The sequence below is a fragment of the Polypterus senegalus genome, chromosome 1 (assembly GCF_016835505.1).
Source record: "Polypterus senegalus isolate Bchr_013 chromosome 1, ASM1683550v1, whole genome shotgun sequence".
NCBI classification, from domain to species: Eukaryota; Metazoa; Chordata; class Cladistia; order Polypteriformes; family Polypteridae; genus Polypterus; species Polypterus senegalus.
The window spans coordinates 275,457,593-275,476,238 of NC_053154.1; the positions used below are offsets into that span (position 1 = coordinate 275,457,593).

Sequence of the window (18,646 nt, forward strand, 5' to 3'; positions counted from 1 at the left end):
AACCCGCCAGTTTGCGGGTGATAGACTGACGCTTTCAGGTGCTTTATCTGCAGTAATTTGGCTACCTCCTTGAACGTATCCGAAGTGAAGGGCGCACCCTGGTCCGTGAGGACCTCCTTGGGTATGCCCACGCGCGGAAAACAAATTAACCAGTTCCCGCGATGCTTTTAGTATTAGCGAGCGCAGGGGAACCGCTCTGGGTACCGGGTGGCATAGTCCACCATGACTAGGATATACTTGTGGCCACGGGTTGAGGGCTCCAGGGTCCCACCAAATCGACCCCTATCCTTTCAAAGGGGATGTCCACGAGGGAATAGGGACTAGAGGAGCACGGTCCCTCCTAGGAATCTGGCGGGTCTGGCACTCGACAGGATTGACAGAACCGCGGACCTCCTCATTGATCCCAGGCCAGTAAAAGCGGGCTTAATCCTCTCCAGTGTTTTTCGCCCCAGGTGGGCCTAGGAGGTGAGCATGTGCCAACTCGCATATCTCCGCCGGAAGGTACGCTGAATTAGCAACAACTTCCGCACCTCGCCTCATGGGTAGCCACCGGTACAACAGATCATTCTCAAGGACAAAGAAGGGTTCCCGCGGTGTGGATCCGTCCGCTGTTGAGCTGTTAGGCAGAACGACCGCATTCCGGGCAAAGCGCAGGGAGTCATCATTCCACTGCTCCCTCTTAAAGGAGGCCGGCGTGGACCGAAATTGATGGTCCAGGCCGCCGAGAGGGTCTTGGGGCCTGGGCCCGGGAAGAGTTCCCTGGCTAGTCCCTTCTCCGCGGAATCTTCCGGTCAAGGTCCGTAGCCACGAAAGGTCCCCGAGACACCAGCCATAGGGCCTGCCCTTGTGCACGGCGTGGAGGCCGCGGGAGGTGCCTTTTCCCCTCATAACAAGATCCAACGAGGCCCCGAGCGCGAATGGCTTACCGCTGATTCTTTTAGACCAGTCTTGTCCCAAATCACTGGGAAGGGGGTCAGGTAACACAGCGACCGCCATTTGATTGGTTCCCCTTCCAGGTGACATAGCAGTGAGCTGAACGATATGACCTAGTCCCCCCATGCACACAGGTGACCAACAAATGCTGTTTTAACCACTGTTGCGGTAAGACAAAACGGCGAGCAACAATGGTAATGTTGCTGCCGGAATCAAACAAAGCCACCACGGCGTGCCCATTTAGCAACACCACTCCCGTTCGACTCGCCAAGGGATGCGGCGGGTACAATACCTCTCCGATGATGTCCAGCTGCAGTCCATAGGCTCCGGGGCGATGTGATGGGGCAGTTTGGCAGCAGGTGACCGGTCTCGCCACACTTGAAACAGCGCGGCGGTCCCGGCCTCTCTGGCTCTGGCTGGCGCTTCTGCAGCGCGTCGAGGGGGCTCGGGGGTGGCCGCCCGTCCCTGCCGGTTCCCGCGAGCAGGCTTTTCTGACCCCCCAAGTCGGAGGACCGCCAACTGACGCTCCAGGACGTCGAGGAGGCCCGACATGTTCTGTAGGCGGTCCCCGACCTGCTGGGCGAGGGAACTGGGCATTGCATTGACCAGGCCTTCACAGGCCACCCGCCGACCACTTTCCGCCCCGGGCTCTCTGGCCGTAGCCAGCGCCCATCTTGCCCCAGAACTCAACGCCTGGGCGCGAAGGGCTTTTCGGGTCAAAGACCCAGTTCCGCCATTCGGCCGCCTGCTGGCCCGGGCTAATGCCGTAGCGGGCCAGTATTTCGGGCTTGAGGAGGTCGTAATTAGCGGCCTCCTCCTCAGGGAGGTCATAATAGGCCCGCAGCGCGGGTCCCTTCAGGTATGGCGCCAAGATGGACGCCCACTCTGACCGCTGCCACTCGCTCCGGTGGCCGCCCTCTCAAACATGCCCAGGTAGGCATCGACGCCTCCGGGGCCCATCGGAACCATAGGAGGCGGCTGCCTGGGCGGGTCTGGTCTCGCCCGTTGGGCTTCCACTAACCTGGCCTTCGTGGCCTCCAGCTCCCGGTGGTGGCGGCTTGCGCAGCTGCAGCCCTGGAGCTGGTCATTCATGGCCTGCAGCACGTGTTGAGGTCCTGTCCCTCCGCATTCCGGGATCTCTATCCTGCCGACTACGCCACTTTTAAAGGACCGAGGAGACAGTAGCAAGGGTTGGGGTTTTCCGGCCCCGTATATTGTAAATCAACAAAAACTGGTCAAAATTATAAACAAACAGTTCATATGCGCGACGCCGACTCCTGGCGTCGCGCCATTTTATTGGGGAGGAGCCGGAAGTGGAGGGATGCCGGGAAGGACCGCAAGGGAGGATGGGAAGGATGACGTCAGGGCAAGATGGCGGAGGAAGGGCGGAAGTATCGCACTGCGGTCAATCCAGGCCTATGGTGCAGGAAGGTCTTTCTTTCTATGAGGAAGCAGAGGGAGAAAGTTAATACCCCGCCATTCCCTGGCGACGAATGGTTTCCCAGGTGCTATCGAATCAATCCATGCCTCCTACTGGCGTGCGTGACAATATATATATATGTTGTTCTCATATCTATCTATATATATATATATATATATCTCTATCTATATATATATATATATATATATATATATATATATATATATATATATATATATATATATATATATATATATATATATACGCGCTTGGCAGCGGAGAAGTAGTGTGTTAAAGAAGGAAAGAGAAAGAAAATAACTTAACATGATTGTCAATGTAATTGTTTTGTCACTGTTATGAGTGTTGCTGTGATATATATATATATATATATAGCAAAATACCCGCACTTCGCAGCGATGTCATGTGTTAAAGAAGTTATGAAAAAGAAAAGGAAACATTTTAAAAATAATGTAACATGATTGTCAAAGTAATTGTTTTGTGTATTTGGCGGCAGCGTCACAAAGTTTTTCTGCCTAGCTGCATCAGAAAATGTACTACTGACGCCTGACATGCCTCCTTTTACTGTTTTCTCACAGCTTGGATTGCTGCTGTCATATATATACACACACACACACATACATACATACATACATACATATATATATATATATATATATATATATATATATATATATATATACACATATCTACATATCTACATATACACACATATATATATATATACATGCCTATCTACATCATATATACACACACATACATACATACACACACACAATTATATATATGTGTGTATGTATGTGTGTGTGTGTGTGTGTGTGTATATATATATATATATATATACACATACATATATATACACATACATATACTTGTGTGTATGTTTGTATGTGTCTATATGTGTGTGTATAGCTTTGGTCACTGAGTGAAAGGGAAAAATAATAAAATATAGTCTATAAGTTATTAAACAGTAAAACATTAACGTTTTAAGAAGTACAGGTACATTGAGCACTACTGGAGTGGTTATGGTAAACTACATTTTAAAGACTGTGTAACACAACAGGTAAGTAACTAACAGCAGCTAAAATGTATATGGATCATCTCTCGTAGTAGATCCCTTTGAAAGGCGCTACACGACGGCTGTGGTATAGAAATTACATTTTCTATGTGAACGTTCAAATTTGTGCCTCTGGTAATGTGCCTTACCGGCATTTAAAGAAAATTAGTTTTGTGTCCTCTGCTGTGTTAAGAGAGAAAGGCTTTGGTTTGGGATAAAAGGAAAAAAGGTGTAAAGAAAGGAAAGTTGCCTTTTTCTTTTATATAGTATAGAGATGTGTTCGCTGGCGTTATGATCGCCTTTTGGGGACAGTCGCGTGGGTCTTGTGTAGACTGGTGCGCCGCCCCCGCCATTAATCGGCTGTGATGGCACTGTCAGTCCTCCACTCCTGTGCGTGTCTTCATAATCCGAGCTGAGGACCTCATAATCGTATACGTGCAAAAGATAGTGTGAATCGTCTTAATATTATTTTGCCGTAGTGTAGAAAAGGGTCCCGTGTTTGCACTTGTCTGGGGTATAGCGCAGGGGGAGGATGAAAAAAATTAAAAGTGCTCACTTTGACTAAATGCAGAAGCGCAGTCAGCGTCTCAAAGGCCGGCACAACTATGCACGCGCGCTGGCTGCTCGACTTTTGCAGGGCAGGAGACCCCAGTTTTGCAGACACGCTCATGATATCAAAAGTCTCAGCGCTCTTTGGAGGTCATTCATATATTATATGATATATATATATATATATATCAAAATACCCGCTACGGCGGAGAAGTAGTGTGTTAAAGAAGTAATGAAAAGAAAAGGAAACATTTTAATAATAACGTAACATGATTGACATTGTCATGAGTGTTGCTGTCATATATATGCCTGCCTAAATAAGTCACCCTCGCTTTGCTCTTACTTTATTTACCGTTCATTTAATCATGGCTAATGGCGGAAAAATTATAAAATGAAAGGAGGATGGCTTTACCAAAACAATTATTGATGGCGAATCGATTATTCATAAAGCTTGAATTGGTGATCTGTTTTTCTGTGTTAACCTCATATTTTTTCATACTTCTTCTCAAACTAAGGTGGTGCGAGGGTAAAATGAATCGGGATGCGCTGATCAATGTAATCGGTGTACCAGGAAATCATGCATTGACAAAAGCTCCCCTTTGCTTGTAATGCAAAGTGTGATTAAATGCATTATTTTTAACGCGTTATGGAGCACATGCATCGAAGCTTCTCAGCTGTGCTTGTGCTAAGAAAAGGAAAGATTTTAAAAATAACGAAACACGATTGCCAATGTAACCTTTTGTAAGTAGTGCCTGGAGGATTCAGTGTGGAGAAAGTCTAGAGACAGCGTGTGTATTAACTTGTGGATTTTTCTGTGAGTATTTGGTGGCAGTCTGACGAAGTTGCGTTAGCCGTGGAGCTCAGCTTAGAGCGAAATGAGATGAATGGGAGGGGAGATGATGACGTGACTCCCCCACCTGCCTTAACTGTCAATACCCCACAAACACAGTCTCTCGGAATTTGCATAAGCACACCCTTCACCTACAATTTTAACTTAGTTACAAAGTGATCAAAACTCTCGTTTATATCCTGCGTCCTCTCATTAAACTTGTATCCCGCATTACCTGTGGGCATGTGAAACGCCAGCGGTAGCCTGTCTATGAACTTAATTTAAAGTTTAGGTTTACACCTTGCTTTCTTTCCGAGGTAGCAGCACTCATGAATATGGTAGTATATGTCACTTTCTCGCTTCTTATTGTTTCGCTGCCTTCTCAATTATATAATGCATGTTTTCTTAAGTGCTTTTTGGAGGTCTTCCTGTTTTTCTATGCACTGCGTTGACAGTCAGTTCACGTGATTACGTGGGAGGCGTGATGATGTCACACGAAACTCCGCCCCCTCCACGTCATTCCAGCTCAACTCCATTACAGTTAATGGAGAAAAATACCTTCCAGTTATGACCATTAGGCGTAGAATTTCGAAATGAAACCTGCCCAACTTTTGTAAGTAAGCTGTAAGGAATGAGCCTGCCAAATTTCAGCCTTCTACCTACACGGGAAGTTGGAGAATTAGTGATGAGTCAGTGAGTGAGTGAGTGAGGGCTTTGCCTTTTATTAGTATAGATTAAGTTTTGAAAAGGCTTTAACTACCCTAACTAACTCTGGAAGCTGTGTATCCCCAGATATTGTGAGGAGTGACATTGCATTGGACAAACAGAAAGGATGCAAGTTGGCCAACCATCCAGATATCATGCTGGAGCTTCAAAGAGAGAAGGCAGCGCAAATGCAACTTGTGCTTCTTAAGGAACAAACATCCAATATTTACAGCAATATAACAATAACAGGTAAGTGTTATAAATGCCACTGATAAAGTTCATGCCTATGCATTATAGCTGGAATGTGTGTTTATGTGTCTGTCTGGTATAAAAATCCAGACAAATTTTGAACAGATTCCCCTTTTGTACAAGGGTAGATCATAGGCAAGATGCCACTCCAAATTTTTACCCTTGGAGAATTTTATTTAGTGAATACTGTACACCTGCTCTTTATTAGTGACATGTTTCTAGGAGGCATTTTTGGGACTTGAAACAGGTATGCAAAGTTGCTCCCCATGGTGGATTTAGTCACAAAACTTTTGATATGGGGCATACCTTTTCCCCTCGGGGAATTTATTTAGTGATTGCACTTGCACTTTATTCCACCCTGGGCAACTTGAGGTACCCCATTTGTACAAGTATTTGTATGCGTATGTTTAGTGGATTGGCAACTCTAAATTATGCACCTTGTGAGTGAGTGCAGTTATGCATGTGCATGCCCTGCAGTGCTCTGCACAAGATCTGTTCTCCACTAACCTGAATTGGGTTAAGTGGATTTGAGAATGTATATTTATGTAAGTAATAGTAAAATACTTCAAAGCCCAAGAATATGCTTCAACACTAATAGTAAGTAGGTCATCTCTGTCATATTCAGTATTTGTGTTGTTTGTTGGATTTTTGAAGCCAAAGTAATGTTAATTGATATAATGACTAAAATATGATGAGTTTAAGTTGCCTATCTTTATGATGTGGGAGGAAGTTGTGTATGAAAATAAGCACATGCACACAGCAACTCTTTTAATCCATTTTCTGATTACCTAATATGGAGAACTGGATGTATTTTTCACTCCATCATAAGATGAAGATGTTATCTGTCAACATCAATTGAGAATTTTATGAAGGTTCAATTTAAATTTTTAAGATCAAGCTGCAATGGTATTTTTCATCTTGCCAAGTAGTTAAACTGAGTAAAATGTCACATAATGTTACAAAACGGAGACAATTGTACAAAAGGGGAACCGGATGTTACTTGTATGTTTTAAATTGTCCTTCAAGAATTCACTGCGTGTAGACCATTGATAGTACTTTTATCATAGATCATCATAGTATAATTAATAATAAAGCATGTTAAATTAAATTAGTGCTTACTTTATTTTGCGCATCAGTCACAGTTATAAAGGTTTTTTAGGATCTATGACTTCACCATAAAGTTGGAATGTCAAAGTAAAAGCGTTTCTGTGCAGTATGTTTTTTTTTAATTCTGTATTTTTGAAAAAAACAAACATATCGATAAAACAGATTACTTAATACATGACAGGTTAGAATAATCCAATGTGTAATTGTCACTCAAAACACTTTTTGCATATAATCAGCTTCCAGTTCCTGAATCCACTGCAAAAAGACATCCAAAGGGTACGTGTATTGAAGTAAAACACATGGAAAAAGTTATATATTTAGCTGTGGTATGAATAAAACATTAAGCAATTCGATTTACAACACTTAAGGATATTCCTCTGCCTTTTCTGGACAGTAAGGGCCTAAATAGAAGGGTTTTTTTTCTTATTTACTTTTGGGGTCTGATGAATAGTATGAATAGTATGTTGTTCTGAACCCCCTATACAATGTGAGTGTTGCTGCATAGACACTTAAGGAAACAGAGGAAGAGGATTTTCAGAGAAACATGCTAGATGAGTGAAAAATGGTTTTACTTTAAATAGCTGATCTTGTTTGAAATGTTAATAAATAATTTAATGGCTAAATAAGGATTGCATACTGCTTGAGTATTCCTTTAATAATCATAGTACCAAAATCTCATCTATTTGTTCAGTTCCTTCCTCCACATTGCATATATGTAGACATTCTGAGCTTTAGTATTGTGTTGTTTGCATAAATTAAGTAAAGTTCTGAAATTATTTTGGTAATTTTTTTTTGTTTTATTCATAATAACATAAGAAATATGTAAAGTGTGGTTTAAATTCCATACAATATGATCAGTAATGTTTCCTTTTGTATTTAAAAAAATAAGTTTGCTGACTTTCCTCTTATTATTTCTAATTTTATGTCAACTTTTCCTGCTGAGAATCATTGTGACACCATTCTGTGTTGATCAGACCAGAATTCTGTACTTCCTAAAAAAAATCTCCCACCTCCTTTGGGGAATGCTGGTCTGCCAATTCTCAATTTTCTGTAGCTTTAAACATATTTAGAGGGAGGCTCCATAGGTATATTACAACTTTAGTGTTTGTGCTACAAAATCCTTGTATAGAACCTTTTTTACCTTCTTGTATCTGTGTCCACATTATTCAATCACTTCCTCGAGCCTTATGAGGTTATGGATTTAGACTGATCAGTAAATGTATAACTTCATATAAGAACATAGCTCCTGTTTATATCAGCAGTTTCCAGTGTAAGTGGGCCAGCATTATTGCACCAATCCACTGGCAAACCTTTTTACTGCTAGTGGCGTCACTCTTGAAAAAAACCTCAAGGCACTCAAATGCCTCTAAGGTGGGTGCTACCTTGTTTCATTTGTATCTGGACTTTACTCGATTGGTTTTGGTCTTCTTTAAAGTACTGTACCTCAACTCAGATATTTCCAGGGAAGCAGGTTAAACGTTTTACCATGGTAATTTGAGCATGTTGTCTTATCCTCCTTTTTAAAAGCGAGGCAACCTTCAGCATTCTAAAAGTCGTGAAGCACTGCACCTATTCTCCATGTTGATGTGTTAATCAAGATACCAAACCAATATTAAATGCTTTCAGGATTACTGGCCAGATTATATCCACCATTTTACCTTGCCACTTTAGTGCATTTTATTCAGCTTCCAAACAGTACACACAGACATTATTGCAAGCACTGTTGTCTCTGAAATTAAAAGTAATATTACTGGGTTATCCTGCGACATTGCATTGGATAAACAGGTTAATGATATGGAAGATGATGATAAATATATTACTATCTATTTAAACACACCCTCCCACACACAGACACACACACGATGTGAGTGTACAGTATGTTTTATGAAACAAAAATGAAAGATAAATAACGGCAATCTCCATATATTCACAGCTTCATGATTATATGGCTTTCCTTATTTCCATACCACTTCAATACTAGACGATTGTTCATTTTGTTTTTTTCAATTTTTTTGTACATTTTATTGATTTTATTGCAATCATTCCATACAAATAGATCAATTTTTACAAAAAAATAGGATTGAAAAACAAATCAACCCCCACCCCGTGAGAAAGAGAGCATGGCCAACAGAGTAAAACTTAAAGCTAGTTAAAATAAGTAAATTGATGAGCTTAATAAGCGAATAAAGATAAGTGGAGAAGAAAAAGAAATGGGAAGAGAATCTGCTTCCTCAGTGCTTTAAGAGCTTAATCTAAAATGTTATTGATTAGATCCTGCCAGGTTTTGAAAAAGTTGTGCACAGATCCTCAAAGTGAGAATGTGATTTTTTCCAATTTCAAATAGCATAAAACATCAGTTACCCACTGACTTAAAAGAAGAGAGTTGGGATTTTTCATGTTTAGCAAAATAAGTCTGTGTGCCAATAGTGTAGTAAAGGCAATCACAGTTTGTTTGTCCTTCTCCGCTTTAAGCCCATCTGCAAGAACACCAAACACAGTTGTTAATGGATTAGGAGGGATTGTGAGACCAAGGCTGTCTGAAAGGCATTTAAAGATTTTTATCCAGAACTAGCCAACCTGCAGCGTAGCATACACCGCATAATCAGGCCGCTTTTTAAATGATTTTTAAGCACAGAGGAAAAAATAAACATTTGAAAAATCCATAATTTAATAAACCACCAAGAAAAGTAACATTGCAACAATGCACGCTACGAACCAACATACAATTGTCCGTAACTGAAAACCGGAGGAGCGCCGTTCAAGCCCGTCCTTCGCTTTGGAAAGAGAAAGCGCGACGGCCCTCTCATTCAGTACGCACTGTTTAAACCTGTAAGACTTATGTGCCCGCCCCCAACTCCCTACCTGAGTCGCTTTCGTCTGTGTACAGTCCACACACACCTGTGAGTCACGTTGACTGTTAATTTTCCAAACACCGCCTCAGTCGGTTTCCACGTTGATTTTTCATTGTTCTTTGCGGTTCCGGCTGCTTTTTTTTATATATAATCCACCAAGTCACCCGACCATGGGGGGCTTTACAAAGGGCAGTGACGTAATGAGTGCGAGCGTATGAGCCGCACGTACTGGGAATTTCTCGTTCGTGGGGAACTATTTGGAAGCCACGGTCTCAATCACGAATGGGGTTCAACGGGTTACCCACGCCGGGTGGACACACGTTGATCCATTCAGTGTAATGCGCGTGCAGTACCTAGGGTTACCACTTTTAATACAAAAAAATAAGGGACGCATACTGCAGCGGGGGCCAAGCGCAATTTCATTCTCAAATACGGGACAATTCCGTATTTTAAAGGACGGGTGGCAACCCTAGCAGTACCGGACATACAAGTGCATCACAGACCTGTTAATGCTCAATCTCACGTGGCTGAAAGCCACTTGTCCCTCTAAGAATTTGGACGCCGACCGCTGTTGGGTCGTGTAACTATTTAGCAGGCGGGAGTCTCGTTCGTTTTCAGAAATAACCAGCCAAATCGCTCCACCAACAAAGATCTGCCATGCACCACCACCCACAGAATCGAGAAAGAGCTATCAATCTGTCAGTCCGGGCCGGGTGAGGTTTCCTGTGTTGAGTCAAATGAAGCGAAAGGCTTCACACCTGGTGGTGCCCTTCCGTCAATTCCTTTAAGTTTCAGCTTTGTAACCACACTCCTCCCTGAACCCAAAGACTTTGGTTACCCGGTTGGCCGCCCTGTTGCGGGGCCTGCATTGATGAAGCAGGTGAGACGGTAATGAAACAGAGGCACAGGGCTTATTGGTTTTTAAAGACTGCTTCCTTCATTGGGTTTTAACCAATGCACGGAACGAACCAACACACAATCGTCCGTGCGGCGCTCAGGGTGGAACGGGAGGAGAGGAGAAGGACATCCACTCCGCTCCCTCCGTCATGCTAGTCTGCTGATTTCTCGTTCAGTATACACTGCCTGCTCATGTGCTCACCTCCAACTCGTCACTCGAGTCATTGTCGTCTTTGTACAGTCCAGATGCACCTGTGACTCACGTAGACTTTTTGTTGCTCTGTGCGGTTTTGGCTGCCTTTCTATATATAATCCACCAAGACACCCGACCACGGTGGGAGGGGTGTGTGTACAAAGTGCAGGAGTATCTAAGAAAACGCATGTTTGTTGCGGATGCGAATTGCTGTATGTAGCGTGTAAAACAGTTTGCTATAGTGCACGCGGTCGTGCATCGTAACCGAAAACTCGTTTTTTAAAGACTGCTCATTTCATTGTGTTTTAACCTCAGTTGTAAAGGAACGTTTTAAGGATCCCATGGGATACCCCTCGCAAACAGTTTTACACGCCGCATATGGCGATTCACCTCCGAGAAACATGCCTCTATTAACAGTCAACGTGGGTCGGAGCTGCATGTGACCTCTACGACAGACGAATATAAATGACGCCGGTTTTTCTGTGTCGTCGCGTCCGAGTTTGTGGGCGTGGCTCTGTGAGTTGTCATCGTATCCAATGGTCTTGGAGTTGGTGGGCGTGGCTCCTTCCTGTGTGCGCCATAGGTGTCTCACTTGTCGGCGGCTTAGTGAATCCACGCCCCTTCCGGCGTGCTTTCCATGGTTGTCTTGCCTTAGTGAATTATATATATAGATGATGTTAATTTGGTGCAGGCCCAAAACATGTGACCCAGTGAGGCTGGGACTTGATTGTAGTGTTTACAGGTTGGATCTTGCCCTGGAAACATTTTGGACAATTTTAAACGAGACAGATGTGCTCGATATATAATTTTGAGTTGGATAATTGTATGCTTTGCGCATATGGAGCTCGAGTGAATTCTCTGCATTGCTACCTTCCACTCCTTTTCTGATATGTTGAGTGAGAGATCCTTTTCCCACTTACCTCTTGGATCTTTGAAAGGGAGGGACTGTAAAATGATTTTATATATTGTAGAAATGCTGTCTGAGTCCTTGAAACTGAACAATTATTTTTTAGCATAGAATGAAGGTGAGAGATGAGGAAAATCGGGCAGGTTCTATTTAAGAAAATTTCTAATTTGAAGATAGTGAAAGAAATGTGTTGCTGGAAAGTTAAATTTGAAATATAATTGTTCATAGGATACAAAGATGTTGTCTATATAAAGATCTCTAAGCAATTTAATCCCAAATGTTTTCCAGATATTAAAAACTGCATATGTTTGTTAGGGTCTGAAAAAGGTGGTTCTCATGCAGAGGTGCCACCGATAAAAGATTCTATGTCTTAAAATGCTTCCTACATTGGTTCCATATTCTGAGTGAGTGAAGCACAATTGGGTTTTTAGTATATTGGCGATAACTTGCATTTATAGGGGCACAAAGCAGGGAATATAAAGAAGTACTGCAGGATTTTATTTCTATTGCGGACCAAACCTGTGTATGTTCATCTATTTGTGTCCATGCCCAGGTGTTAATAGCTTGTATGTTTGTTGCCCAGTAATAAAACTGAAAGTTAGGTAGAGCCATGCCACCTTCTGCCTTAGGTCTTTGTAGCGTTGCTCTTTGGATACGTGGATGTTTTAAGTTCTAAATAAATTAGGTTATGGTTGAATCTAATTGCTTAAAAAGTATTTATTGATGTATATTGGAATTTTTTGAAATAAAAAGAGAAGCTTAGGAAGGATATTCATCTTAACAACATTAATTCTTCCAGCTAGAGTGAGATGAAGGGTTGACCTTCTATGCAAGTCTTGCTTAATTTTTTCCATACAGATGGCGAAATTGTGTTGATAAAGAGCTTTATGTTTACTTGTGATATTTACCCCTAGGTATTTAAACTGATCTGCAATGATAAAAGAGAAAGTGTCCAATCTGATATTGTATGCTTGAGAATTCACCAGGAAGAGAACACTTTTATTCAAATTAATTGTGAGACCAGAAATCTTTGAAAATTCTGTTAGTGCTGTTAGGACTGAAGGCACAGAATTTGTCTGATATATACAGTATCATATCTGCATATAAAGAAATTGTCTGTTCAAGTCCTTCTCTGATAATCCCCTTTATCTGATAAGCATTTCGACAGCGACTTCTGTGAAAGTAGGTGCATGAGGAAAATATGAAAGTAAAATAAAATAAAAGACATGCTGAACTCTACCGTAAAATATTTAAATTCTAGAAGGTTTAAGTCAAATCTGAGCAGGTAAAAAGGTTTGACTAAATTTTGATGTTGTCCATTTGTTTATTAATGCTTCTCCTACATACATTTAGTTATTGCCTTAACCAGTACTTTTGCCAAAAAAAACAAGGCCTATCTTTTCATTTTGTTCTAGAATGCCTACATAATAGTCCAGGTGTGTTTTTTTTAAGTTTATTTTCAAATTGAAGTCTTGCAGCACCAAAGTTTTGTTAGATATTGATTGTCTAAAAGTAGTTCTCCTCTGAAAAGGACCTCAGTCTGTCCTGTGAGGAGGTTTCATGCACCCTATATGTACAGCATACATTCATTATATTATCCACTCCACAGAAAACTTACCCTAATGAATATCGTATCTATTACAGTCCAACAGACAGACAGTATAAGCAAAAGTATAATTGAAGGGCAAAGCCCAAATCATCTCTTTTGGTTTCCTAGTTTATCTCTGTGTAAATCTGTCCATGAGGGTTGTTTCTTTTCAATGTTGCACATATGCTCCTTAATTCTAACTCTGTTGCTTGCTTAAGGCAAACTTAGAGCAGTGATCATCACACCTGGTAATGATTCAAAGCATGTTGTACATGTTTTGTAATTGACTGGACCTCAATATTGCTGGAAATCAGAATAAAGAGAAATTACGATGAGATTTGTAGGTATTAGGGTGCTCTCCTAATATCAGTTGGCACAAACATAATGTTGATGTCTTACTATTAGTCGGTACTATTAATTTCTAGAGGAATGTTGTCTTTTTTTTTAAACATATGTGTTTAAAAAACTATATATCAGTACTCTATAACAACCTGCTCACATACTTTGAAGAATAACATTTTTAAATAGATGTCTTTCTGCCTGCTATAAGAATAAATCGTCACTTCAAAACCCCTTCTTTTAAGATATTTGAAATACCTACAGCAGTTGTGGATTTCTTTGCCTAGATTGCCTCTGCATGTGAATATAAATGTGTGTGCCTGTGTGTACATTGATAGACACTTTCTCAGCAGGGTGACCAAAGTAATGGTTAGACATGCTCTTTTTAATGCTTTTTTAACACCTTCACCTCTTCGCCATCTGGTTAATAGATCTTTGCTGCGCCTTGTTAATTTTTTGTTCATTTGACCAACTGCACTGATTTCAGATTATAATTATTTACACCTGTGACTGAGTTAATAAAATGGTTTAACTCTTCGTTTGTACTTTGTCCAGCATTTTATGTGTGCTGTTTGTGTACTTTTTTAAGGGAATTGGTTTACAACTACAATTTCCAGTTTTTTAAAAGAATATCTGTTGTTAATTTTAACTTTCCCTAAAATAAAGCAGACAAAAAATACTGAAGACTCTAATGTGACAATTAGTGGAGCTTGTCAGTGGTCAATTGTTTATGTGAGTATATATTAACAGGAAATTATGTGTAATATTGACTTGAAACAACTACTAAGGTGTATATATTTGTAGTTAATCCACTTTCAGGGGAAAACTTGAGATCTATAACTTATCATAGCATAAAAATATCATACATATTATTCATACTGACTGTTTTCTACAAAATATACAAAAATGCTTTGCTGTCCAAAATAAAGATTCATACATTTAGACCAAACATTCTTAAAGTGTGGAAACTCTGAAAACATGGGAATTTCAATATTATTCTTAGGTGTTCTGAATTCTAGTTTTTTTAACTCACAGAATCCAGAAGTATATTAGGCATTAATTTTGACACCCATTCATATTTTAGTTTTCAGATTTCTACATTATTTTTTATTAAAAAAAAATCCTTCTTTTGTACGATACAAAAAGTTAATTTGTACTTTCCTTTCAAGCAGCAATAACTACTACAATACTTAGTATTACCATAAAACTTGCTTTTTTCTGTGTATTGATTTCCAGTTCAGCTTAAGACCATATTGAAAAGTCTTATTTCTAATATATAAAGTCATGAAAGGTTAATGTTTATTACATACATTAATAGTCACCAGGTAGTTCAAAGGATAAATAATTATCTTGATGGAAGTAGGTTCTTTAGTTACGGGGTCTCCAAAGCGTTGACTGTTCTACCTACAAGGGGTGCCTCATCAGAAACTGTGCTAAGATCCAAGTTGAAGACCCATTACTTAAGCACAATATACCCTTATTAGGCCTACTGTTTCAGCTGTTCATACTACAGAAATGTATATTAGTAAGTTGTCTGCAGTTGTGGCAATCATCATGAGCACCCTTTGCTTAATACTTCTCATTCTGTTTCTTCTCGGTATTCTCTTGCCAAAACTACCTTGACTCTTTTGGATATGGTTGAGATATTTGTGCATCAACATCTAGAGACGTGGCATCTGATCATTGCATGATTACACTACAGTTATCGTTACTATCATCTGCCATACCTTTTTGGATGCCTAGTAGGTTTTAGTAAAGCAGTTTTCTTAGACTTTCACTATGCCTGCACTGTTTTTGAAACACACTGGACCTCACAGACATTTTCTCCACAAATGTTTGCCCATGTTACTTTTGTTCTCCTTACACCTTTGCCAGTTCCCCACATATTATTTTAGCAGTAACCAGCCCCAAACAAGGTGTATTTCTATTGCAGGGCATTCTCCCATGGAGTGTTTTTTGTATTTAACAATTAACCCAACTTGTGCAATGGGTATTGTAGGTTTGGAAGGGAGACTTAAAGAGTGTTTAAGAAACCATGCAAATTCCATACACCCAGGCTTCATTTTCCCATTTTACAACTTTCTGAGTGTAGTTACTTAGATTCAGTTAGGTTATTTTATTCTGAAAATAATAATATTATTCATTTTATTTTGAAAATAATCAACTCTGCAGTCAGTTCACACAAGTCATCATACAAAGCTGTGGCTGCAGAGTCATGCTACAGTATATAAAAGGTATATTTTTAAAAGACATGGTTAAAAAGCTGAATTTTATTGCAGATGCGAGTTATTGTAACATGTTCCTATGATACCATAACTGATACAATAAAGCTGCAAAAAGTGATTTGTGTTTCTCTGTATTTTAAAAACATTTTACTGAGTTTCATCGATTAACATTTGATTTAGGCTATGTTTAATTAAAAAAAGGCATCTTATCTTTTTTTTTTTACCATTTTATTTAATTTAAAGTAACATTCCATACAAGCAAGTCAAACTTGACAAAACTAAGTTCAAATCACCACACCCTCCCAAACCACCACCTAACCCCCCCGCCCACACACACATCCATGAGAAAGAGAGCTAGGCCGACAGACAAAGTAGGAAATAAGAAAAAAGGGGAGAAAATCATTTTCCCCAATTTAAATGCTTTTTCTAAAATGTTACTGATTAGATACTGCCAGGTTTTAAAAAAATGTGCACAGATCTTCTAAGTGAGAACTTGATTTTTTCCAATTTCAAATAGTATATAACATCAGTTGCCCACTGACTTAAAAGAGGTGGGTTTGGATTCTTTCAGTTGAGCAAGGTAAGTCTAGGTGTCAATGGTGAAGTAAAGGCAATTCCAGTTTGTTTGTGCTTCTCCACTTTAAACCCATCTGGGAGTACACCAAACACAGGTGTTAGTGGATTAGGAGGGATTGTGACACCAAGGCTGTCTGAAAGGCATTTAAAGATTTTGTCCCACACCATGTGACCTAGTGATGCTGGAACTTGATTGCAGTGTTCACAGGTTGGATTTTGCCCTGGAAACATTTTGGACAATTTTAAATGAGACAGATGTGCTCAATAAAATATTTTAAGTTGAATAATTGTATGCTTTGCTCATATGGCGCTATAGTGAATTCTGTGATTGGTTCCATTCCACTCCTTTTCTAAAATGTTGAGTAAGAGAGATCCATGTACTTTACAATGTTTTTATATATTACAAAAATGCTTTTTGAGTCCTCAAGACTGATCAATATTTCTTCCGGAGTAGAAGTAGGTGGGAGATGAGGAAAACTGGGTAGATTTTGTTTAACAAAGTTTCTGATATGGAGGAAGTGAAAGAATTATGTTGATAGAAAGTTAAATTTGTAGTGTAATTGTTCGTAGGATGCAAAAACGTTATATATGTTCAGATCTCTAAGTGATTTAATCCTGTGTGTTTTTCAAACATTAAAAACTACATACGTTTGAGATGGTGGAAAAACGTGGTTATTGTGCAGAGGTGCCACAGATAAAAGCTTCTCTGTCTTGAAGTACTTCCTACATTGGTTCCATATTCTTAGTGAATGAAGCACAATTAGATTTTTAGTATATTGGTGATTGCTCATAATTACTGGGGTATAAAGCAAGGAATACAGCGATCCCTCGCTATATCACGCTTCGACTTTCGCGGCTTCACTCTATCGCGATTTTTTCTCATACATGCTTACGTCACTACACATGCGCTTTCTGAGAACTTTTATCTAAGCCCCATGATGGCTCCTAAACGTGCTGCTTTTTCTAAGCCTTCTGACAATAAAACTAAGCACCGGAGGAAAATGCTTACTATCCAGGAGAAGGTGAAACTCTTGGATATGATCAAAGATGGCAATACCCTACAAAAGCCTCCTCACATATATGAAAAGACAGCGGCAGCAACTGCCTATCAAGATGTTCTTCAGCCGCGCACCCACTGCCTACTCCTAGTACTCCTTCAGCGGTAGAAGACAATGACACACCTGCTGAAGATACTGCACCACCTGAAGACTCTCCTACTGAGGTCATGCCTTTATAGGTTAGTGGTTGTGTGTAAGAACTGGGTGTGTGTGTAATTAAATGTACAGCACAATAATCTACTATATAAAAGTGGTCGGGATTGTCCTTCCGTCCCGTGAGTGCAAAGCGTAGCAGTATTCCGCTTATCACAGATTTACTACTTGCGGTACGAAGCGATGTGAATTCTGGTGCTTCCATCGTTCCCTTGCTTTTGTGCACGATGCGCTGGAAAAATAGACAAAATTATGTCTCTGGAAATAATTAATGTTGATGGAGAACAAATTCCTCACCGTGTAGTAAATATTAGGGGAGATGGTGCTTGCTTATTCTCATCTATAGCTTATTTAGTGCATGAAACTCCGTCTTTAGCAGTACAGATTCGGGCTTACATTGTACGACTTTGGACAGGCACTCAAGGGGATAAAAAAACATAGGTTTTCGGGAGATGTTATGAATGGGCACTTTGATGTTCTCATTCCCTACACTTACATGCCTGATGTACACATGGAGCGCTTACAAATTGAGGATAAAAGTCGGTTGCCTTAAAAGGTGGGTGAGTCTAGTAATAACATGATATTTGTAACATCTAAAATGTCTTATTTACTCTTTTTTTGTCTAATATCAACAACAACAACAACATTTATTTATATAGCACATTTTCATACAAACAGTAGCTCAAAGTGCTTTACATATTAAAGAATAGAAAAATGAAAGACACAATTATAAAACAAAATAAATCAACATTAACATCGAATAAGAGTAAGGTTCAATGGCCAGGGGACAGAAAAACAAAAACTCCAGACGGCTGGAGAAAAATAAAATCTGTAGGGATTCCAGACCATGAGACCGCCCAGTCCCCTCTGGGCATTCTACCTAATATAAATGAAACAGTCCTCTTTGGATTTAGGATTCTCACGGAAGGGCTTGATGATGATGATGGTCACGTAGACTTCTGCCTTTTAATCCGTCCATCATTGTTTGAGC

At 40.2% G+C, this 18,646-nt stretch overlaps 1 protein-coding gene across 2 annotated transcripts in view; it reads left to right on the forward strand.

The window, feature by feature from the left end:
* The window catches only part of hpse2 (heparanase 2), a 371,766-nt gene that overhangs the window by 36,166 nt on the left and 316,954 nt on the right, over nucleotides 1–18,646 (forward strand). For both annotated transcript variants that reach the window (XM_039774786.1, XM_039774797.1), the window contains exon 3: nucleotides 5,599–5,760. In XM_039774786.1, coding sequence (XP_039630720.1) covers nucleotides 5,599–5,760 — 162 coding nt within the window. The remainder of the gene's footprint in view (nucleotides 1–5,598; nucleotides 5,761–18,646) is intronic.